The sequence below is a fragment of the Musa acuminata genome, chromosome BXJ1-4 (genome assembly GCF_036884655.1).
Source record: "Musa acuminata AAA Group cultivar baxijiao chromosome BXJ1-4, Cavendish_Baxijiao_AAA, whole genome shotgun sequence".
Taxonomy (NCBI): Eukaryota; Viridiplantae; Streptophyta; class Magnoliopsida; order Zingiberales; family Musaceae; genus Musa; species Musa acuminata.
This window is the reverse complement of record NC_088330.1, coordinates 8,805,213-8,830,051: the sequence shown is the minus strand read 5'-3', so window position 1 is coordinate 8,830,051 and position 24,839 is coordinate 8,805,213. Positions and strand designations below refer to the sequence as shown.

The 24,839-nt window shown below is 41.8% G+C and overlaps 1 protein-coding gene across 1 annotated transcript; it reads left to right on the top strand.

Moving 5' to 3' along the window:
- Window positions 1-18,139: 18,139 nt before the first annotated feature.
- On the top strand, window positions 18,140-23,952 carry LOC135645856 (subtilisin-like protease SBT5.3). Its single transcript, XM_065164688.1, has 11 exons — window positions 18,140-18,298; window positions 18,400-18,512; window positions 18,593-18,690; window positions 18,778-18,942; window positions 19,498-19,606; window positions 21,540-22,074; window positions 22,237-22,334; window positions 22,447-22,692; window positions 22,764-22,878; window positions 22,967-23,180; window positions 23,249-23,952. The coding sequence occupies exons 1-11, from the start codon at window positions 18,206-18,208 to the stop codon at window positions 23,803-23,805; spliced, it is 2,343 nt and encodes a 780-aa protein (XP_065020760.1). The 5' UTR covers window positions 18,140-18,205; the 3' UTR covers window positions 23,806-23,952.
- The last annotated feature ends 887 nt before the right edge of the window (window positions 23,953-24,839 follow it).

Sequence of the window (24,839 nt, the reverse complement as noted above, 5' to 3'; positions counted from 1 at the left end):
CTCATGTTCTAATTTCCTCTGGTTTGCAGAGGCAATGCGCGCTTGTTTGCTGACTAATTGTTGTTAGAGCTAGCCCCAGGATATTTACCAAAGGATAATTTTGGCAACACAATAAAGACAATAAAGCGGAAAGAATAAAGCGACAAGAACAAATAAAACACCAGAACACCAGATATACGTGGTTCGGTCAATTGAATTTGACCTACATCCACGGAAAAAAGAGGAGCAAATTACTACTATAAAAGAGGGACACTTACAAATGCCTTAGGAAATGTTCCTAGGCCATAAAACACCTTCAGCTTCCTAAACAAGAAGACTTCAAACCATAAGCAGGTTTTCTTGTGATGCCTGCTGTACTTCTTGTGGTGTGTCTAACATCAAAGCTCAGGCCCTTATTTATAGTTCCAAGACGAGACAACAAGTCTGATTTTCCCGATGTGGGACTATGGGACTTGCCAAACTAACAAATCTCCACCTTGGCATGTCCCAACAAAACTTGCTCCACCTTCTTCACAAAAGCCCCAATGGGCAATCACCAACAATGAACACCAACCAAGTCCAAGCACTGCTTGAACTTGTAAACCGGAACATGCTTCGTAAGCATATCAACTGGATTGTCCTTCGTATAAATTTTCTGAACAAGGACCTTTCCCTCAGAAATCAACCACTTAGCGGAATTATCAAAAGAAACTGCATCTGAATAGGTAGTAGGCTCACCAACTTCACTTGTCTCTTTTGCAACAGACAAAGCATATGCAACCAAATTTGCATATCTTTGTGGTGGTCGAATATCTCTCTGTGGTCTATCCTTGGCTATGGAATATTGCTCTTCCTCTGGATCATCTGCGTCAGTAGACTCAGGACCACCTACTGGCATTCTTTGAGTAGAAGAGTTCGACTTAAAAGAATCTGAACTACCAATCTCAAGCTCCACCTGCTTCTACGCACTATCATTTGTACAACTAGTAGATTCCTCGTTAGAAGATAGCATAGATAATTCATCAAAAGTAACATCTCTACTGATTATAAATTTTGGGGATTTGGGATCAGGACACCATAATCTGTATCCTTTCACCCCAGAAGCATACCCAAGGAAAATGCACTTTTTAGCCCGAGGCTCTAATTTTCCTTCATTTACATGCATGTATGCTGGGCACTCAAAAATTTTAAAATTAGAATAATCAGCAGGAGTACCTGACCAAACTTCCTCCGGAGTTTTAAAGTCAAGTGCTGCAGAAGGAGCGCGATTGACAACGTAACAGGCCATATTAATCGCCTCTGCCCAAAAGTTCTTTGTCAACCTTGCATTTGAGATCATACACCTCGCTCTCTCCAAAAGTGTTCTGTTCATACGTTCGGCCACACTATTTTGTTGAGGCGTCATCCTAACAGTGCGACGCCGAACGATTCCTTCATTTTTGCAAAATTCATTAAAGTCACCTTCACAAAATTCCATGTCATTATCTGTTCGAAGCCGCTTAATCTGTTTACATGTTTGCTTCTCAATCAAAACCTTCCATTGTTTAAAGGTTAGAAAAATATCATTTTTATGCTTCAGAAAATAAACCCAAACTTTCCTGGAATAATCATCAATGAAAGTCAACATATACCTGGCACCACCCTTAGACTGAATTTGAGCTGGACCCCAAAGGTCTGAATGAATATAGTCAAGAGTACCTTTCGTTTTGTGAACTGCCGGAGAATTGAAGCTGACTCTTTTCTGCTTTCCAAAAATGCAGTGTTCACAAAAGTCTAGTAGCCCAGTACTCTGTCCGCAAAGTAGACATCTTTTGCTCAATATGCTCAAACCTTTTTCGCTCATATGACCCAAACGCATATGCCATAATTTGGTGATGTCAGAATCAGACAATGATGATGACAAAACTGCAACCGAACCTGTGACAGTAGTTCCCTGCAGAATATACAAGCTACCAGACCTACAAGCTTTCATAACAACAAGGGCATTTCTAGAAACTTTCATAACTCCACCTTCAGTTGTGTATTTACACCCAAGGGCCTCTAGGGTACCTAAAGAGATGAGATTCTTTTTCAAATCAGGAACATGTCTAACATTAGTGAGCGTCTTCACAATACCATCATGCATTTTAATTCGGATTGTTCCTCTACCAACAACATCACATGCGGCATTATTGCCCATCAAAACAATTCCACCATTACAAGATTCATATGTGGAAAACAAATCCCTATTGGGACACATGTGATAAGAACAACCTGAATCTAAAATCCATTCATTTTTAGACTTTGTCCTGTCATCAATAGCAAAGAAAATATTTCCAAAATTCTCATCAGATGCTACACTAGCTTCAGCGGATTCAATAGTTTTCTCAACAAATTTTTCCTTTTACTTTAATTTATTTTTTAATTTAAAGCAATCAGATTTAATGTGCCCCATTTTATGACAATATCTGCATTCCAAATTTCTATGTCTGGATTTAGATCTAGATTTAGATCTACTACTGTCAAATTCTCTTTTATCCATTCTCCCCCTAACAACCAGACCCTCAGCCTGATTCTCTCTACTTTCCCCAGTGATATTCTTGTCTATCTGCTCCTTAGATTTCAGTGCAAATTTAATTTCTTGATACGAAACTATTTCTTTTCCATAAATCAAAGTATCACGGAAATGCTTAAAAGATTGGGGAAGAAAACACAAGAGCAACAAAGCCTTATCCTCATCATCAATTTTTGCATCTATATTCTCCAAATCCATAACCAAAGAATCAAACTTATGCGAGAGTATAGATGTACCTTCAACCATCCGAAGCATATACAGACTCTGCTTCAAGTAGAGACGATTCTCCACTGTCCTCTTCATGTACAAGGCTTTAAGTTTGTCCCACATGCTCTTAGCCGTAGTCTCCGTAACTACCTCCCGTAAAACCTCGTCAGAGAGGTTTAGAATGATGCTGGATCGGGCCTTCTTATCCATACCCGCAAGATCTTCCTTTGACGTACCATCTGGAATGTTCTCAGCACCCTGAAGTGCCAAATCAACTCCGTCTTGAACCAGAATGGCCTCCATCTTGAGTTACCACATGCCGAAGTTGACATTTCTGTCGAATTTCTCGACAACAATCTTTGTTATTGTCATCGTTGCCAAAAGATCCCAGAACCAGGCTCTGATACCAGTTTGTTAGAGCTAGCCCCAGGATATTTACCAAAGGATAATTTTGGCAACACAACAAAGACAATAAAGCGGAAAGAATAAAGCGACAAGAACAAACAAAACACCAGAACACCAGATATACGTGGTTCAGTCAATTGACTTTGACCTACATCCACGGAAAAAAGAGGAGCAAATTACTACTATAAAAGAGGGACACTTACAAATGCCTTAGGAAATGTTCCTAGGCCATAAAACACCTTCAGCTTCCTAAATAAGAAGACTTCAAACCATAAGCAGGTTTTCTTGTGATGTCTGCTGTACTTCTTGTGGTGTGTCTAACATCAAAGCTCATGCCCTTATTTATAGTTCCAAGACGAGACAACAAGTCTGATTTTCCCGATGTGGGACTATGGGACTTGCCAAATTAACAATTGTCTCTGCAGTAATCCAGATGGGCACTTGTTCATGTTGTAGTCTGGATTTTGAGCAGTAATTTATTGATTGATCTTTTACCACATGTATGACAAACACAATGGTTTCATCTTCCCCAGTATGCTTTCCTTGGCATATCTTCCATGTTAATGTGCGCAGTGACGATCTCATTCTGATACTGCTTCAAAACTCTCAATCTCCTCTGCATTTACAACAAACACAATGGATTCATCCTTCACATTTCTATATTTTTCCATGTTAATGTGCATCAATTGGATCACAGGGTTAACAAGGCAGGCAGGACGTCAGGGGTGATCAGCAACCATGAAGAAGGACACAGATATGCAGAGCATGGCCTCCGGAAGTTCTTGCGGTACAGAAACCTGCAATCATCCCAACAATGAACTATTTCTTCACCAGTCCTCATCCAAAGTGAAGGATTCCAACCCAGAGCAGCTCAAAATGGTGAATAAAACCCCTTTGTTTATACTGAACCGATGCTTGTGTTAACCGTAGATATTTATCTGATGGTGAAGTTTCTGTAAGATGTATCATGACAGTTGCCTTGTTAGCAAAACAAGAACAAAACCAACCCCGGTTTGCAACCTTGCATCACATTCTAACACATTTATCCTTGGCAGCAATTCTGCTACCATTTTACGTCTGTTTCTTGTTGTGGTAAATATTATTTTATTAACATGTGAAATTTCAGGGTAGTATCATATTACTTATATTTTCGACCCATGAATCATCCCACTAAATAAAGGTATTTGGTTAATGCAATTTGGATCCGCGTCCGTATCCTGCAATACTCCAAAGAAGGTAGTTATGGCCCAATAACGGTCATAAATTATAGGTCGGTGGATCCGAACCCTGGAATTGAGTCCAAAATCCGAACCCACGTCGATTGGCTCCGCTTACCCAAGGCGAGAGCGATCTTTTCCTGCACGGATAATTGCAGGAACACGGGAACTCATACGATTGTTGTGGAGCTGGTGCCCATGTAATGCGTGAACCATGGTAAAACCACGTGGGACAGGTAATCTGCGTCCATCACGTGATGATCCCAAACTCGCGCTCCGCCCGCATGGGTAGAGTCCTGATGGTCAACGAAAGTTGTTATGATGAATTTTCTAAAAGTACTTGTCGCAATACCCGTAGCGTCTACGCCGAGATATCGTAGAACAATCAAGTGGGCTCCACCTGTATCTCTATTTACGCACGGTGTGTTTAATGCGGGTAGAAAAAATCGTTCTAGCTAGACATGCAAAACGTCATGCTGAGCTCAGATGTCCTTTCTCTTCCCACATACTCCACTCCCCATCAAATCATATCGGCTTCGCGTAATCATCATCACCATCATCATCGCTTCTTCCTCTTTCTAATCCTTCCTTTTCATGGTCATTTTTAGGTCAAATTCTCCCTCACATCACATGCCTTCTATAATCGCCTTTCTCGATCCTAAGCGTCACGGGAGGAGCTCCGCAGTAAGTGATTCTCAATCTCCAATCTGAGATCTCCTGTTGCTTCTTCTTCTCGCGAATCGAGTGATCTCTGGGCGCAGCGGTTTATCGATCTCTTCCTGGCCTTGTTGGTCTGTTTCGTGGTGGTGGGTTTGATCAGTTTCTTTCTTGCTTTTTGAGGGTACAAAGCTGGAATCGGTCGATAAACCTCTGCATCCAGACTTCCGCATCCATCCATCTCCAGATCCATCTTTCCTCCTCCTCTCTGTTTATCTCTCTTCTTGTGAACATAAATTATCGCGTACTGAGAAAAGGTACAAGTCTGTTGCTAGGGTTGATTGATATGACCCAGTTGAATCAAATCTCGATTGATTGTCGCAGATTTGATGTTCGTCATATCGCAGCAGAGGTAACTGTTTGCTCAATATTACTGTCGTTAGCATTAAATTTCGTACGGACTGATGAAAGGCTTGAGTGTGATGATGGATTTGGTCCATCTCAGTTCTTTCTTATGCCTTTTGTTTTCGCATCTGATTTATCTCTGCTTATTTTATTGTTATTCTGTCAGTCTACGTTCTTTGTCTGTTGCCATGCGTGAACTGTGCCCATTCTGTATGCATGCTTTTAATTTGTTGAACAGAGAGTTTAAATCTGATCAGAATCTTCTTTTTTTTTAAGTTCAATTTTAGTTCTCGGTCTTGCTAAAATGGGATATTGTCGCTAATGTTCTACGCAAATGAAGGATAAAATATTCATTTTTAGGAATCTGGTCCATTAGTTTGTCAAGAATAATTCCACAAAAAAGATCTCTTGTTGATCTTTGTGAATTTGTGAGATTTTATACTACATTGTTAGAAGTTGTGGTGACAAGAGATTCCCATAATCAGACAATTGTGGCTGAAGGAATGGATAAATTGACAGCCTATGCTGGAAACTTTTGTATGCATTTTGTTTTTAGTTTCGTGAAGTGTGTACCTGTGTAGATCAGCAATTTGCATAAAAAAGATATAATACATACATATTTAATGAATGCATGAGCATAATATATTAGTGATATATGTATATTTCTTTGTATGTATTAGACCTGCTATAATACATACATATTTAATGAATGCATGAGCATAATATATTAGTGATATATGTATATTTCTTTGTATGTATTAGACCTGCTATAATACATACATATTTAATGAATGCATGAGCATAATATATTAGTGATATATGTATATTTCTTTGTATGTATTAGACTTGCTGGAATATCAAGGTGCTCATGATTATATGAACAAGCCCGGCCATGCATATAATTTTTACAACTCAATCAAACGTGTCTAACATAGATACTGCATACGATGCATACTGTTGCATAAAGTTTCATTTGGCAGTCAATAGTTTCTATTTCTTGTCTGCAAAGGTGAGAATTGCTTACTTCGTGAAATGGGATTCCATGCAACTGGAACAGTAGGCAATTGTGTCAGTGTGCCGACTCTGTTCCAGTCTCTTGATTGTTTGGGCAAAACAGGCAATATCCTTGATACACCTAAGTCTAAGTTTCCATGAAGTGCAACTTACCATAGTCATCATGGACTATTCAGCTATTTTATCTTAGATTCACGTTTATCCCATACATGTATTAGGTTAAGTTAGACAGCCAGGAGGAAAACCTGGTCGGTGGAGTTCAAACATGGTGATACTCAATTTTGTATTTCATTTTCTTCTTTATATTCTTCCCTAAGTGGCTATCTTTCTAATGTTGTGATAAATACTAGTATATGTTTAGATGTCAGACAAAGCTAACTATATTCTTAATGCTACTGATGCACCTTCACTAATTGCCATTCTTGTCTTGAGAAAATTGTAGAGGAAGTTCATCCAACAAATTCCATTCTTATCTAGAAATTCAAATGCCATCCATCCAACAACAAAAGAGCTCAAAGAAGGATATCCACAAGGGGAATAAGTTGATTATTGTCCAAAGATATTTTTTACTTTTCTCATCAAAGTAGATGTTTATCAGCAATGTGTTTCTGAGCTTTGAACAAATTTAACTGTCTTGAGCTCAGAGCTTTTGATCTAACCTATTCCTTCTCCATCAATAAACTCAACTATTTTTAAAGCCTCATGCACCTCTTCTAAGAAGCATGTGGAATCAGGCCATCGGAAGTAGTTGTTTCTAGTGTAGACAGGCAACTTGAGGGTAAGGATTTACATCAAAAGAATGGATGGTAGAAAAGCAGGGACATTAAACTAACCCAAATCCTATAAGGTCAATAGTCCAACAACTATGTAATATTGATGTTGCATTCTAGATCAAAGTCAATATGTAGTTTTTTCAGGAAATCAGATCGGTGATGCAGATCTAGGCCAAATCTCTGTGGATAAAACTTAGATTCATGTAGATCTAAGTTAAATCATTGCTGAGCTAGGTTGCATCAGCACTGATCCAGGCTAGATCCGCATATCCACGTGGATCTTGAGTGGATCTACACCTAGATCTAGAGCATGTTTGGAATGAATGATCAATCTATACCATGTTTAACATGCTTCAAAAAAATAATAATAATAATAGTGATATGGAGTAGCATATAATCTAAGCAATAAACAAGTCTTCAGCAAAAAAAGGAAAAAGTATAAAACAAGATGATAAGATTTATATTTCCTTACTTTGAAGGAAAAATGTGCTATTTATGTTTTTTTTCTGCATCCAATCAAGCAAAAAATGGATAGGTATTATGCTTTTCTGTTGTCCTTTAAAATCAAGTAGAAGGAAGCTATGCTACATGTATGTTAATCTCTACCTACTGTTGTAATATTTCTCATTTGTTTTTTCATTGCACGGGTCTTCTGCCTTTACTTTTTAGATAAGGTTGAGTTAAATTATTATCTTTAACTAAGTGGTTTTACATCATGTTTTTCCTTAATTTACTCTATCCATTCAAATATCACATAACATGTATATGAAATGCTTAGAACAGGATTTGCAATCACGACATCAAGATTGCATGCATTGCATCTCAATCACTAGACTATCCCCTTGAAGACGATTTCAGATCATGATAATCATTTGAGTTTGTGCGGCAACTTCCAAAAGAATCTGCATCCAAATTATTTTAAAATGACGTAATGTACTCCACAATAGTGATGTTTAGATTCTCTGACCTGATAGATTCTCTTTCAGCATAACTTTCGGCCGCTAATGTGCAGAAAGAAACAAGCTTCTTGTCTTTTTCTGATTCTGTGAGATGTCCTTTTTTGCAATAAATTCTAAGTTTCAGCCCATAGAAGACAAAAATGTGCACAGACTTGATGGGTTATCTTACGATGTGTGTAATTTTTAGCTGTTAATGAGCAAACAAAAACTAGCATCCTTTTTTATTGTAACTGTGATGTCCTTTCTTGCAATAATATAGTTTTTGGACTATAGAAAACAAAAAATGTGCACAGGGATGATTGTGATGCATGTCTTTGGCTATTTTGTGCAATCCAAGTTAATTTCATGGATAATTATTGTTGAAATGTTTGCTTTGCATAAAACTATTGACAATAAGTTATTTTTAATTGGAAAATTATTGCTCCCTATATCTCTGAGATATTATCCATTTTATAATATGAACAGCATGATTTTGTTCTTTGTGATCCATCCAAAAGGGCCATAAGAAGAGTAGTAACTTGGCAGCTCTTATATGGTCCTAACTGTTTAACTCCTAACCAATGTGGAACTAATTAGAAGGCATTCTTGGTTTCTGGTATCTCATTGGTTTTCTTTACTAAAGGTTGACATGTAAGAAAAGGCCTTTGAAATCTTACGATGTTAAGCAAATTTTGTTTGTTATTTTATCATTACCTTGAACAAAAATAGCCAAAATGCTCTTCCTTTGGTTGCTTATTCAATGGTAATGTTAGTGTATCACAATTTATACTTTGTTCTTGTCATTCACTTTGGATAAGATCATCTTAATTCTGTGTCATGGACTTGGTGTTGTTTGGCTGATCCATACTTGGACAGCCCAAAAAATTCTTAACAATTACATTCCCAAAAATAATCAGAAGAAGTAGATGAAGAGTGATAAAAAGAAACGTTGAAGAAAATGAAAAAAATGCTCATTTCATTACATGAGTTTTATATTTCTCCTCATATGCTCATTTGCTTGTTTTGATATGGATGAAAACAAACAATTTATTTTCTGAAAAGGACACTTTTAGTGGCATCTTCAAGTAGTCTTTGTCAGAAAAGTGAATTTTACGAAACATGAATTTTCAAGTAGTGCTCTCCTCTTCAGGGACCCGCAAATTAGATCAGAGCAGAGTCTGAAGCAATTGTATCATCTTCTCATTTAATGTGTTTTGTACCATGGAATTAATTCCTTGTTACATCAGCTAGCCTCCAAGTTGCCAATTGAATACAGTGGACCAGACTTGATCTATACTTTTTACTCATCAATGGACACACCACTAAACAAATTACCTCTTTTCTTTACTGACTTCCATGCAGTGTGGTTTATTCAGTGAGTCGAGCCGTTCAAATTCTTTTATTTTCTTTTTTGAAAGGTATATATTACTTCAACAATTTTAGTCATTGCAGCCATTTCACCTCTCCAAAAATTAGATGACCTAGTTGTCAGCCTCCTTATAAATATGAGAGAACCTTTGGTTTGATCTTATCCAGTCCTTCCTGTTTGGCAAGATGGAGACTTTCTTTCATCACAATCATTTCATTGTAGCATCTTTCTTGCCTTTGATAAATTTGTGTCTTGCAAGAATATAGCTGCCAAGAAAACTTGTCCTCACCTCCTGTATTCTTATTGTTTCATGACCCTACCTTTTTTCCTCACATCCCTAACTTAGAGGGCCTTTGCACCTCTCAGCATTCCCTCTTCTGAAATCACTTCACATTTATGTTTGCCCATGTCATGTGCATGTTACTTCCAGCTGAATCCATCACTTGCTAATCTGAAATCTCTCTCTCCACTCTGATGTCTTTCATTTATGTGTTGATAAACCCCATGCTCAACAAATTGGTAAGAGGCCTCTCACTTACCATTAATTTCCGGCAAAAGCCTACTTCCATGTGATCTGCAAGAAAAAGTGACTAAACTAAGCTTTTATTGCTTGACATTTCAGTCACCTAGTTTCTGGTGTCTGTCCTTTATCTCTCTGCATAGTAGCCCTAGCCCCACACTATTCTTTGAACTTGGCCATTTTCTGCATCTTGATACAATTAAACTGTGTACAAAGTAGCTCGATGATGCATGAGTCAATTGTGTACGACTCAAGTGGTCTGTTGAGAGGATTAATTGTTAATGCCATAAAAGACTCTCCCCGTCAAGTTCAAATATGAAAGTTACATGCAATTCTTCTGATCAACATGGTAATATAGGTGCAATCTGGTCCTGAACTTATTAATTTTATTGAGTCTGAATCATTGATCCAAAATTTAAATCCAAGTTAGCGATAGTATTTCTTCTTTCCATGATAACCCGAGTAGTATACTAGTTGCTTAGTAACTACTACATGTTGGAAAATAAAATAACAGTAAATCCAATTTGCTATCATATTTGTGGAATTGCTATGGACCATTGACAGAAGGTTTTTGTTTTCCTTTCTATGCATGATATGCTGTTGAAATATTACTACCTCTCCAATGCATTTAGCTCACAGATTCTGACTTAGTTTATTGAAATCATGTGTTCATACAATGTATATCTGTCACCAGACAAGTCAACTTGGAATTCCAGAAGATTTGGCTCACAGACCATGAAGTAAGACTTTTGACTCAAATCGTTTAAGACTGCACGTATTTATCACTACATATGACAAGTAGGTAAGGTGTCATGTTTGAATGTTTGGAGCTACCTGCATTAGCAATACATGTCAAACGACATCTAAGGACATGAAATAATACCAAAATTAAATGAAAACAGATCAAAGAGAGGTTTAGTTCATGACTTAATCCACAGCCTTCTCTTTTGCCTGGAGGAAGTGGAGAATAGATGTGAAGAAAAATATTTAGTTTTCTCTAACACCGTCTTTATCTCATTCTTTTCTCGTTGATACTGACATGTAATAAATTCCTTCTCCTTGTCCAACTCATTCCGACTCATTTGCACTTCAACTAATGTCATGTATCCCTATTTTGAATGCGACACATGACGATTACCTTAGACAACGATATGTATATAATAGAAACTCAATGCTTCTCTCTCTCTCTCTCTCTCTTTTTTCTATGAAGGTATCAAAAATATTATAATCTTATTTTAAAACGTATAACTGATAAAATAATTATAACCCATTTATCCTTGGATCAATCTTGTTAGGGCATATTTTGGTATTACCCACGTGGATCCAGGTAAACAGACACGATGATGCAAACGTGAAACCTCAAGTACGATGTGACGCGCAACACACACGTGGCGGGTAGTCGCTTGCCGCCCCCTCTGTACGAACGACATCATCACGGTACAACCGTCCCGGAAAGCTCGGGGCGGTGTCGCGCGACGCTGATCCGTGTAGGTCGGTCGATGCTCGTACAGAAGCTAAAGTCGGTCGCTCGAGGAGTCGACCGTAGTTAATTGACCACGTACGACCAACTCATCCTCCCAAGTATAAAAGCTAACCCCCCTTAATCAGGAAGGAGGGGACATCAAACACTCAACTCTATCTCGTTTCACCAAAAGTTTATTTAAGCTTTGGAGGGGTCGAGTCGGGAAATCCTCCTCCCGACCTCAACCTGTGTGCAGGAGTCCAGCGATAGAGAAGCAGGCCACTCGCCAAGAGAGAAGACCGCGCTCGAGGGATGAAGCTCGAACTCGACCCGACCCGACGCTTGCCCTCACCACCCGAGAAGCAGGCCACTCGCCAAGAGAGAAGACTGTGCTCGGGGGACGAAGCTCGAACCCGACTTGACCCAACGCTTGGCCTCACCACCCGAGCATCCACTTGGGCAACCTTGTACATCTGGGATTGGACCAAGCCGTGCTGACACCTCGGCCACGGTGTAAAGGTTCACCAACATTTTGGCGCTAGAAGGAGGGCCCGAGTCATAAGGACGCCCCCAATCAAGCAACCCGAGAGAGCATCCCAAAGAAGAGCCACCCCTGACTCACCCGACCTTCGGGTTTGGAGGGTAACTCTCACTTCCTCCAAGCATATAAGAGAATATCTCGGCCGCGACCCCGAGCTGCTATTGGCGGCTATTCATTGATCTCAGGTTGTCACCTCCTGAGAACATCACGGGGCAACTTGCAGTCTCAACCGAGACGTTCCTCAGCCTCACCCACCAAGTGCAAGCATTAGTTGAGATGATGCGAACCATCGCACCTCTCATACCCCAACTAGCTTAGCAGACAATTCGCCCCCCACGGCTATCGCCCGTGATCCAACCTATGCTCATCCCTACACCTCACAATGCCACCCCGGTCAACCAGCCACCTCTGGCTCCAAATGCCCACTCCCCAATCGGGGAGCAATCGAGACACCCGAGGCTAGCAACAGAGCACAATGTCCCTGTGCCCATATGTGGCGCCTTGACCTTCCCCGAAGCCAACACCCTATCGCTCGACTTGGCGGATGACTCGCTTTGGGCCCAATTACGGTTGGCAAATCGGCGCATCGATGAGGTTCAAAGGGAACTCCATAAATCCAAGGAGGAGCTCAGGGAAAATACCTTGATCGGGTCTCCCTTTGCCCAAGAAATTTAGGATAGGCCTATCCCCCTCAACTTTCGCCTCTCGACGCTGGAGGCCTATGATGGTGGCTCCGATCCAACAGAGCATGTCGCCACCTTTTAAGCCTAGATGACCCTATATGGCACTTCTGACGCCCTGATGTGTTGGGAATTTCCTACCACCCTTTGAGGCCCGGCTTGGATGTGGTAAAACTGATTGAGGCCGTCATCGGTCTCGTCTTTTGATCAGCTTACAAGGGAACTCGAGCTTCACTTCTTAGCCCGCGCACGACCTAAACCATTCGCAACCATGCTCCTCGGGCTAAGGCAAAAGGAGGATGAATCTCTCTCCCTCTTCGTTGCTCGCTTTGCCACTGAGATCCGAGGGGTTCCAGATGCCCACCCCTCCTTGGTTATGCAGGCGTTCTTGACGAGTCTAAGACCTTCATGGTTCTTATGGTCGCTGATCGAGAGATCACCAGCGACCGTTCCTAAGATGCTCCAACGAGCTAACCAGTATGTTATTACAAAAAGGCACTAGTGGCAAGAAAGCACGATGAGTCACACAAAAGACCCCACCAAGAGCTACCCATGTTAGCAAATCGAGGAAAGAAGAAGACCCGCCACGACAAGACCAGAAGAAGAGCCCAAGATGTGCAGATAAAAAAAAAAAGAGAGGAGGTGCTTCTCAAGATGTTTAGCCAATGCCCAAGCTACGTTGCTCGGCTAATCCAGTCCCCAATGTCCGAGCAGTGTTGCTCGGCTAGTCATGTGCAATCAGTCATTGCTCAGTTCGTTCAATGCTCGAGCTACGCTACTCGGCCGCTCCAATCTCCAGTGCCCGAGGAGTGTTGCTCAGCCAGTCATGTGCAATCAGTCTCTGCTGAGTTTATTCAATGTCTGAATAGCTGCTCGGCCAAACATGGGCCCGAGTAGTGTTGCTCGGCCAAGCCAATGCTTGAGATACATTGCTCGGCTAGTCCAGTCCCCAGTGTCTGAGTAATGTTGCTCGGCCAATCATGTGCAATCAGTCTCTGCTCGGTTCAGTCGAGGTCCGAGCCGCTGCTCGGCCAAACATGGGCCCGAGTGATGCTACTCGGCCAAACATGGGCCCGAGTGATGCTGCTCGGCCAAGCCAGTGCTCGAGTAGTGCTGCTCAAGCAACACAGCTCGGTTCAGTCATGTGCAGCAAGTTGCTGCTTGGTTCAATCATGTGCAGCAAATCGCTACTCGGTTCAGTCGAGGTCTGAGTCGTTGCTCGACCAAACATATGCCAGAGTGATGTTGCTTGGCCAAGCCAGTGCTGCTTAAGCAGCACAGCTCGGATCAGTCATGTGCAGCAAGTCGCTGCTCAGTTCAGTCAAGTGCAGCAAATTGCTTCTCGGTTTAGTTGAGATCCAAGCAGCTTCTCGGCCAAACATGGGCCCGAGTGATGTTGCTCGACCAAGCTAGTGCTGCTCGAGCAGCAAAGCTCAGTTCTGTCATGCGCAACAAGTCGCTGGTCAGTTTAGTCGATGTCAAAGCAGCTTCTTGGCCAAACATGGGCCCGAGTGATGCTGCTCGGCCAAGCCAGCGCCCGAGCCACACTGCTCGGCCAGGCTAGTCCCCAGTACCCGAGTAGTGCTACTCGGCCAATCCAATATACGAGTCACGCCTCGCGACCAATCAAATGCCCGAGCCATGCCTTACTGCTAGTCCAATGTTCAAGTCACGGCCCGGCCAATCCAAACGCCCGAGCCACACCTCGCGGTCAATCCAATGTCCGCGGCACGTCTCGGCCAGTCCGATGCCCGAGCCACGCCTCGCGACCAGTCCAATGTCCGAGTCACATGCCCAAGCAGTATAGCTCGATCAGTCCGACACCCGAGTAGTGTTGCTCGGCTAGCCCAGTCCTTGAGTTATGTCGCTCGACTAGTCGAGCTCCCGAATAGAAGCTCCCGATCAATCGACGACTGAACCACCAGTCCAAGCACGACAGCCAACCCAACTAACAAAAGGCACCAAGCCATGCCCCGAGCCCCCCCCCCATGTGGAACCCGGGGCACACCTCTTGGGGGGGGAGGGGGGGGGAGAGAGAGAATGATAGGGCATATTTTGGCATTGCCCACGTGGACCCAGGTAAGCAGACACGACGATGCAGACGTGGAACCTCAAGTACGATGTGGTGCGCAGCACACACGTGGCATGCAACCGCTTGCCGCCCCCTCTGTACGAACGACATCATCACGGTACAACCGTCCCGGAAAGCTCGGGGCAGCATCGTGCGACGCCGATCTGTGCAGGTCGGTCGACGGTCATATAGAAGCTAAAGTCGGCCGCCCGAGGAGTCGACTGTAGTTAATTGACCCCATACAACCAACTCATCATCATAGGTATAAAAGCTAACCCTTCTTAATAAGGAAAGAGGGGACTTCAAACACTCAACTCTATCTTATTTCACCAAAAGTTAACTTAAGCTTTGGATTAGTCGAGTCGAAAAATCCCCCTCTCGACCTCGACGAGTCCAGCGGTGGAAAAACAGGCCACTCGCCAAAAGAGAAGACCGCACTCGAGGGACGAAGCTCGAATCTAATCCGACCCGACGCTCGCCCTCGTCACCCGAGCATCCATGTGGGCAACATTGGATACCTCGGTCACAACGTAAAGATTCACCAACAAATCTGATACAAAGGGTGAAAATTTTTTTTATTTATCTTGTTAGAATTCTTTGAGGATATAAAAAAGAACGTAACACTCATAGAAAAACCCAAAATGAGATTGGTGCTTTACAGGTTGAAGCAGAAGTAAAAAAGCTGCGATGATGAACAGTGAAAGTTGCAGAAGGCTGAAGGCAGATGGAGATCTGGCCCTGCGCATTGCTTACTTTCTGCGAGAAATATCTCCGCAGGATTGGCTGTCGACATCGTATTGGTGCCCACGGCATCAGGTGTCCAACCATGGCGACTGTAGCTTGCTGCAGTGGGGTTCTCAATGCACGGAACTAAAGAGAGACTGCTTCCCACCGCACTGCGTCCATGGCGAAGCTTTCCGTGCATGCAGTGTGCATGAGGGAATGACGAGGAGAGATGATACAGTTGATTGGATTCTTTGTCCTGCAAAGGGATCTGATCTGACGGCGTCTTCTGTGAGAACAGCTCTGCACTCGAAGAGAGAAAGTAGGATGAATGTGGAAGATCAAAATTGTGCTTCATCATCAAATCCAGGCATGCCTATTGGTGTTTGATCTCTTTTAGTGGCCACATTAATGCAATGATGAACTCCTAGATGATTAATTTTGTCCAATAATCACTGTAGAATAGAAGATTTGTCATCATTTATGTGCTTGTAATCTTGATTATAAAAATTCCATTAAGGATTCCAGAACGAGTCATTAATCCCCATGATTTGGAAAAAACAAGAACAGTAGACCTTGAGCAATGGAAGCTTAAGATCACAATACTTAGATTTCAAATATTGTTTTTAATTATTATGGCTTAAAATTAGTCAAATGTCATGCTTTATATATCCTTGGATTTCAAATAATGCAACTACCTATTCACTATCATGACATTAAATAGTTTGCATCTATTCCAACTCTCAATGACTTTATGATAATTACTTTTCAATAAGAATATCCTTTGGGCCCCATTTCATTCCATGATCAATTAAGTCTAATATAAGAAAAGTTTAATTTAACTCAACCACTCACCTCTTTTGATGGATTGCTAATCTACCGAATCACTCAAGTAATCTAAATCAACAAGAAAAACATGTTGAAATTGTTCGTCACCCACCCAATGCACATTGGTTTCATGGGATTTGCCTTTCTAATATTTAGTATTGCACATACATATCCTTTGAAATGTTTAAATCCTTCACTCGCATTAACATCTGTCCAATAAACTTAGTCAACCATCTTTAGTCAAAATACCTATTATTTTTATATAATAATTTTAAGTCATTCATATATATATATATATATTCATATATATATATATATATTGTTATGAACAAAAGTACCGTGGTGATGAGTCAGCATAGTTAGGTCTGTGAGTTGATATCGAGAGCTTCTTGCAAAGTAAGTAGGATGATGAGGTGGCCACGCTCTCGGGAAGGAATGTTGGTCGATGTTGGTCAGGATCCAGGCCGGCTCACTGCTCTCCCTTGTGCGATGGAAGGTATCTCTTGGGTCGAGATGCTTGCCGCTCAGGGGTGGTCGTTTCGGAGCAACTCGGGTAAGAGTCGAGCTGGCGGAGTCGACTGGGCCCTCGTGAGAGGATGTTGATCAGCGTTTCTTGGTTTGCCGACCCGGGCGCCGTTTGTGATGGGACACGTCTCTCCGACTCTGGGATGAATGACAACGCGTCCTTGTGTACTGGATGGCAATTCCCGGGTTGAGGCGCTCACCGTTCGAGGGTGTCCGCCTTCTTGCAAAATGGCCTTCGTCAGGTGCTTCCTGACTTTGGCCCCTCCGACAAGCAAGTCAGTAGAGTATTTTTATATCGAGTTTTTTCCTCCCCCGGCCGGACGTCGGTTGGGGTTTATATATTATCGTGCGAGGATTGGTTACATCTTGGTTCGGTGTGGCCGCTGACCCTTGTGGGATGGGATGGCTTTTCTGACAACCTAGCGTCTTGGGGGATGCCTGAGCGACGTTAGACGGCATCGCCCCGAGCCCTCGGGATAGTCGGTGTCGCATAGTGTCTCAGTACGGAACTTAACTTGACGTAGTTATCACAGGGTTCTGATAGCGTGTGACGTCGGATTCTGATATTGGTTGGGACATGGCGTATGACGTCGGTGGTGACTCAGGAACCAAAATATGTTTTATCATATATATATATATATATATATATATATATATATATATATATATATATATATATATATATATATATATATATATATATATATATATATATATATATATATATATATATGAAGCTGAACCGAAATTGGCCAAATCAAATCGGGTATGTCTTTCTTTAGCCACATATAATTTAATTCATTTGAGTCTCAAAAAAGAACTTTGACATCGATGGAATAAATTTTTAATTCAAATTTCTAACTCGAGTTCATGTCAGTGGGTAGTTGATAAATAAAATATATATTTCGGGCCATATTAAATGCATTGCGACTAATGTTATATTAATAGAGATTATATCTGATTAATAAATACAATATAATTTCTAGCTTAGATATAAATTAACTTCGCATGTTTCTTTTTTTTTTTTTCATTGGTGAAGATGAAATTTAGCTTAAAATTATAATTCCTGTCAATTTTCATCCTTTAATTTGGTATAAGGAGTTCGCTATCCTCATTAAAATCCCTTCAACTCTTTTCATGTTTTTTTTTTTGGGTTCGGACAATCCATTTTCTTGATAATGATAACAATAATAATAATAATAATAATTAATTAATTAATTAATTAAAAAGATAATTTAATCCCTACCGATCATTGAAGAGCGGCTTCAGTTTCCGAGCTACAAAACGGTAAGAGAGGAACCGAGAACGCTCTTTCAGTCTTCTGGATCGAGGAGGAGATGGAGATCGCGAGGAGAAACACAGCGCCGCTTCTCCTTGCTTTCTTCCTCTTCCCTCTCCTGCTTCCAAGATCCGTTTTTGCTGCTAAGCAGGCATTGCCTTCAATCTGTTCCTCCTCTGTTTCCTCCAAAGATCAGAATTTTCTGACACGCCACAATCTGATTTCCTGTTTATGGACGAATCCTTGTTGCAGGCCTATGTAGTGTACCTCGGGGAGCACTCGCACAGCTCCGAATTGTCCCCTCTGGAGGCTTCCAAGAGAGCCACGGAGTCTCACTACGAGCTGTTAGGTTCGGTGCTGGAGGAGTAAGAAAGAAATCGTACAAGTAATTTTGGGTTTTGATCGATCTATCTTGTCAGAGTCTGATGTTGTTGATCAAAAACAGCAAGGAGAAGGTCCGAGATGCAATCTTCTACTCGTACACCCACCACATCAATGGCTTTGCGGCCTACCTCGAGGTGGAAGAGGCCATGAAGGTATCAGGTAGGGCTTGTCTTCGGTTCTTGTTCAGATGTTGTGCTCTTCGAGAGAAGGTCCTGTTCAATCATTGCTTTCTGTTCTTGTGGTTAGAGTACCCTGGAGTTCTTTCGGTGATTCCTAACAGAGGCTACACACTTCATACTACTCATTCCTGGGAATTCCTCGGCCTCGAGAGGGATGGCAGGGTTCCAAAGCAATCACTGTGGAGAAAGGCTCGATTCGGAGAAGACACCATCATTGCAAATCTTGATACTGGTATCACAGTTCGATTCTGCTTTTTACTTTTTACTACAATTTTTTTCCTCAGGAGAAAATTTGGTTCACTATCATCCTTTCACATCGACAGTTCAGTTTCTGTAACATTTTCATGAAACAACAAATTGTCTTTATCTTATTGATAGGTATTACTTCCATCAGTTTAGAAATGCATCTTGACCTTTTCCTCCATTGCATTGGTAGGAGAAGAAAAGATCTAAAAAGATCAGAAGTCTGCACTTGTTAAAATAGTTGACTTGGCTCTGTGCCCTCTGTCAACAGGCACCTTCTTGCCATCTGCGTGTAGTTCTTCACCTCCATTATTCTAATTCAGAATTTGAATCTAGACATGTTGGCAATACCAATCTAAAACATGAAGCTCACTTGCTTCAATTAGTCAATTGGGGACACAAGTGGTGTTCTTTGTCAAAGAAGTATGTCTGGGACCATTGACTAATCAACCAATCCAAGCTTTTATTGACCATTCTCCAACAGTCTATATTGATGGCAAGCTGATTCTTCTAGGCTTGTTTTCTTATGGTTGTGGATGTTTAGGGGTGTGGCCAGAAGCACAAAGCTTTAAAGATGATGACTTGGGACCAATTCCATCAAAGTGGAAAGGAATCTGTCAGAATGACTTTGATGAAAGTTTTTCATGCAACAGGTCTATTTCTGCAGTCTTTACTTCCTTGTCTTTAGAACTTATTCTGGACCAATAATTGGAAAGGGCACTGCCCTTTCTGATAGATGCATGCCACTTGGACCTAAATTTTCTTGTCTAAAAAACATGTACATATGGTGAGAGAGATATAAAGTAGAATCATCTGTCTACTGTATGCTGTAGTCCTTATCATCATGTGATTTTAAGCAATGAGATTCATGAAGTTACCTCCATGTTTATATGTTGCATGATATTGCATTTTTAATTTTCATTTAGCAAAGTCATGGATGTTTCACTTGCTACTACTCTTTTTCAACATTCCATAGATCTTATTAATTTATTTTTTGACTAAGCAGAGGTGTAGGAGCCACCAATTACTTTATATGTGACTTGAACAAAGTAGTTTTAATTGAACTTGACATTTTAAATATGAATAGTTTCACTTGGAGATAATTGAGATAGAACAGAAGCTTCTGCAAAAGAAATGTTCTTCTGAACAAGGTGGAGCAACAAAGCTCCTGTATGTGTTTTCAGTACTATAAATATCCACAGTTATTATTATTTGGATTGTCATACTTTTTTAATATTAGTGAAAGTGAGTGATGTCGATCGATGTCATCTAAATTAGCTGTATCAGCCTACAATGTTCATCACTATTATCATAAGGGAAAATATTATTCTATAGTAAGAAGAAAGAAAGTTTTGAGCCATCAAAGTGAGTTCAAATCTTTGTCAGCTATAGCATGGAAGAAACCCTTACACAATCTACTTGTTAGTTTTTACACCATAAAAAAATCTCAAACTCATCAATCATGAACACGATAGCACCCATTCCTTCCATTTAAAAGCCTACAACTTTCAGCAGGTACATGCTTTATCCTAATTGATTCAAAGTCCTTATCTCTGACACTTCTCCATTAATTATCTGGCATAACAAGATCTAACTCAACAAAAAAGTATGATGGTTTTGGAAAATATGCAAGTTTGTAGGTCTCCTTCTGATCATTCTTTTTCTTTCAAAAATTTGTCTGCTTCTTCAAAGTAAGCACATTCTGGATAAAGGTGAACATGACTCCAGATCTTTCATTTCTCGTATAATATATATCATGTAGCATTGCCTGAGTGAGTATGTGGGAAGACAAACACAATTCATCTTCCAGTTTCTTTTATCTGCAGTAGCCAGCTTGATGTCCTAGATAATATAACCTTTCAAAGACTGTACAATCCACCACTATAATGTTTTCTTCCTGGAAAGCTAGAAGACCCTGTTCCAGATCCAACTGATCAAATAGGACACCATGGTCTCCTAAGGCATCATTAAACATTCTTTTACCCTGGCTTGAGATCACCAATCCTGTCCATCCAATCACACGCTAACTCTACTTTTCTGCTTGCTTGCCCATGGATTTTAGTTACAGAGAATACAATGAATTAAACGACACTAGTTTGGAGGTATCTGGTGAGGGATCTCCTGGAGGAGGCATATCTGAAGAACAAATTCATGTTGGCACCCTGCACAAGGCTCCATTTTTATTGGTCAAACAACCACTCTGGTTCTGACTTTTTACGGAGATGAAGAGCAGACTTGCTATTAAATATCGTGTGCAGGGTTCCAATAAATAAAGCTTATCAATTTGTATCAAAAACAAGTCTCATAACTTGTATTTCTTTTGTTATTTCAATATTAATGGGATTTAGAACTCGCTAATATGAAGTTTGAGGAGGATCAATATATGCAATCTTTTTTTGGTATATTGAGAAGTTTTTCTATAGGAATTTGGAAGCAGTCCTATTGTAATACCAAGTTTTACTAACAATTATGGTTGATGTATGCAAGAAAGAATGTGCATGCATGCTTGCTTGCAGTAGATTCTACTGTAGTAGCGAGACAGATTCTGTTGTGTGTTGCAGTCTCAAGAACAATTCTTGGATGCAGGAAGCTGATCGGCGCGAGGTACTTCAACAAGGCTTACGAAGTCATGGTTGGCCCGCTCAACGCCACCTTCCGCTCCCCGCGCGACTACGATGGGCACGGCACACACACCCTCTCCACCGCCGCCGGCGGGGCCGTGCCCGGCGCCAACATCTTCGGCTACGGCAACGGCACGGCCAAGGGCGGCTCCCCCCGCGCCCGCGTCGCAGCTTACAAGGTCTGCTGGCCGCCCGTCAACGGCAGCGAGTGCTTCGACGCCGACATCGTCGCCGCCTTCGACGCAGCCATCGAGGACGGCGTCGACGTCATCTCTGTCTCGCTCGGTGGAGACCCGGTTGACTACTTCCGTGATGGGTTGGCCATCGGGTCCTTCCATGCCGTCAGGAAGGGGATCACGGTGGCCTGCTCCGCTGGCAACTCCGGCCCGCAGCTTGCTACCGTCTCCAACTTGTCACCTTGGATGCTTACTGTGGGAGCAAGCACCATGAACAGGCAGTTCCCCTCTTCTCTCATCTTCGACAACAACAAGAGAATTCAGGTTGCTTTCCATCACCCACGTTTACTACCTCTGTTCTCAGTTAATCTTTACCTGATACATATCTGTTTCATTCTTATCAGTCTTTCCTTTTCGATCTTCTTCTACATGACTTTTGGTGCATTTGTTGTTTCTCATCATGTCTCTTCCAACCATCTCACACAGGGGGAGAGTCTTTCTCCAAAGGGATTGCCAGGCAACAATGCCTACCCAGTGATCAGCTCCAGAGAAGCCAAATATGCCAATGCATCGGAGCACAAGGCGTGAGTGAATGTTCTTCTTATATGTCATCCATGGATGCACTTCTGACTTCAACCAACAAGATTAAATGATGACGTGAGTAAAGATTCTTACACCAGTCTTTTGATTCTGCAGTAGGTTGTGCTACTTGGGATCGCTAGACCCGGTGAAGGCGACAGGGAAGATCGTTGTGTGTCTCCGCGGCGTCACTGCAAGAGTGGAGAAGGGAGAAGCAGTTCTGCAGGCTGGTGGCGTCGGTATGGTTCTCGCAAATGATGCCTTCAATGGAAATGAAATCTTAGCGGACGCGCATGTCCTCCCTGCAACCCATATCACCTACTCCGATGGCCTCACCCTCTTCTCCTACCTCGAATCCAACGAGTAAGGTTTCACCGTCGTTCATGTTAAGGCGTATTATAGCAAGCAATAACATGCACTGCAATCTTTTCTAGGTCGCCACTGGGGTACATTACCAGCCCGAAGACAGAGCTTGGGACGAAGCCAGCACCGTTCATGGCAGCCTTCTCCTCTCTGGGGCCTAATACTATCACCCCGGAGATCCTCAAGGTTCGCCAGAGACGCCACATTACTCCTCCCCATGACCGATGCGGCTTGCTTCCATTGTTTAGCTGAAAGCTCTCCACACTGCTTGCAGCCTGACATCACTGCACCAGGGGTGAGTGTTATTGCCGCCTACTCCGCCGCCGTTGGGCCTACAAATCTAGACTTCGACACCCGCCGCGTCGCCTTCAACTCGGTCTCCGGCACCTCCATGTCATGCCCTCACGTCTCCGGCGTTGCGGGCCTTCTCAAAACTCTCCACCCTGACTGGAGTCCTGCTGCAATCAAATCAGCGATCATGACGACCGGTAACAATCTTGCATGCTCGGACGAAGACATATCGCAATCATGCTTGATGTCACTTCTCTCGTTGCAGCGAGGACGCGGGACAACATGGAGGAGCCGGTGCTGAACTCGTCCTTCGTCAAGGCCACGTCCTTCGCCTACGGCTCCGGCCATGTCCGGCCGAACCGCGCCATGGATCCCGGCCTCGTCTACGACCTGACGACCAACGACTACCTCGACTTCCTGTGCGCGCTGGGCTACAACTCCACCCAGCTCGCCATGTTCAGCAAAGAAGAAGCCTACTCGTGCCCACCGACACCACTCCGCATCGAAGACCTGAACTATCCATCGATCACAGTCCCAGAGCTGTCGGTCTCCGCCACGGTGACGCGCGTGGTGAAGAACGTCGGGTCGCCGGGCACGTACGTGGCTCGGGTGATAGAGCCGAGTGGCGTTGCCGTCGCTGTGAACCCCGAGAGGCTGGCGTTTGAGAAGGTAGGCGAGGAAAAGAAGTTTGAGGTGACAATGAAGGCGAAGGACCGCATATCATGGAACAGTGACTACGTGTTTGGGGCACTGATATGGTCCGATGGCAAACACCATGTTAGAACTCCTCTGGTGGTGAAATTTAGCTCATGGAAGCCATGAATTGGGAGATTGTGAGCTTCTAATATCTTTTCCTTTTTGTTTCTTTTCTGATTGGTGGGCACGATTGATTGAAAGATTAATTAGTTTGTGTGAAAGATTACTGTCGTGTTCAATTATGGCTAACAATAAAGGCAAAGTTCCTTTTTCTTTTTTTTGTTCTCGTTGATAATTTGAGGACTTGCATATGATATAAGATTACAAAATATGATAGACTAAGAAGGCCAATATTTTCTTGCCAGTAAAACTTTTCTTTTTGTATTAGTCCTTACTGGATTGTTTGAGATTATGAGAATTTTTTTTCTTTGGTAAATATTCATAAAATTGATAGGTTTTATTAGTCTTGATGAAAGAAATAAGGTAAGATGCTAGATATGTTTTTTTTCAAAAATCTATCATAAACCATTCATTTATCAATCCTAGCCATCCAAATCGGATCGAAAATTGATCCTTATAATTTATATTTTTTTAAAGAAGAATATATAATTACATATTATGTTTTGAGTACAAAATATAATTGAGTCTTACTCACTTTTATCCTTATAATAAAAGAAATACTTCAATACCATTAATTTTTTTTATAATAAATAAATAAAGGTGAGAAACTTGCATATATTGGCCTTTTAGTTAATCTAAGTTCGTTGATTAGTATCCCCTTGAAATATATTGAAAAAAAAACATGGAATCAACTATTTTTATATTCATTGTTTAAATGTTTTTAAATTTAATGATAATTATGACTAGTAGTATTGACTCTAAATTTAATGGATTGATATCAATAGGAGTGACATTTGTATGCATGTAGATGAGGGGTAAATATGATATTTCCAAACTTGAAAGAGGATAGATATGTAAGAACAGCTAAAAGATAATTAGTTCCTCTCTAATCCACATTATTAAAGCCGTCATTAGCCGACGAAATCTCGATTACTCCACCCCATTCGCTGTCTGCGAACGGGAAAGTGCATTCGTCCTTACAAAGCAGTATATACGACTCAGGGTGCGACTGAATCACATACCGTCCATGACATTTCCGA

Excerpts from the sequence above, each read along its gene's own strand:
- LOC135645856 (XM_065164688.1), top strand. The coding sequence starts at position 18,206 with ATGGAGATCGCGAGGAGAAACACAGCGCCGCTTCTCCTTGCTTTCTTC. Across the intron at positions 22,075-22,236 it reads ACAACAACAAGAGAATTCAG|GGGGAGAGTCTTTCTCCAAA; the intron begins GTTGCTTTCCAT and ends CATCTCACACAG. Across the intron at positions 22,335-22,446 it reads AATGCATCGGAGCACAAGGC|TAGGTTGTGCTACTTGGGAT; the intron begins GTGAGTGAATGT and ends TTGATTCTGCAG.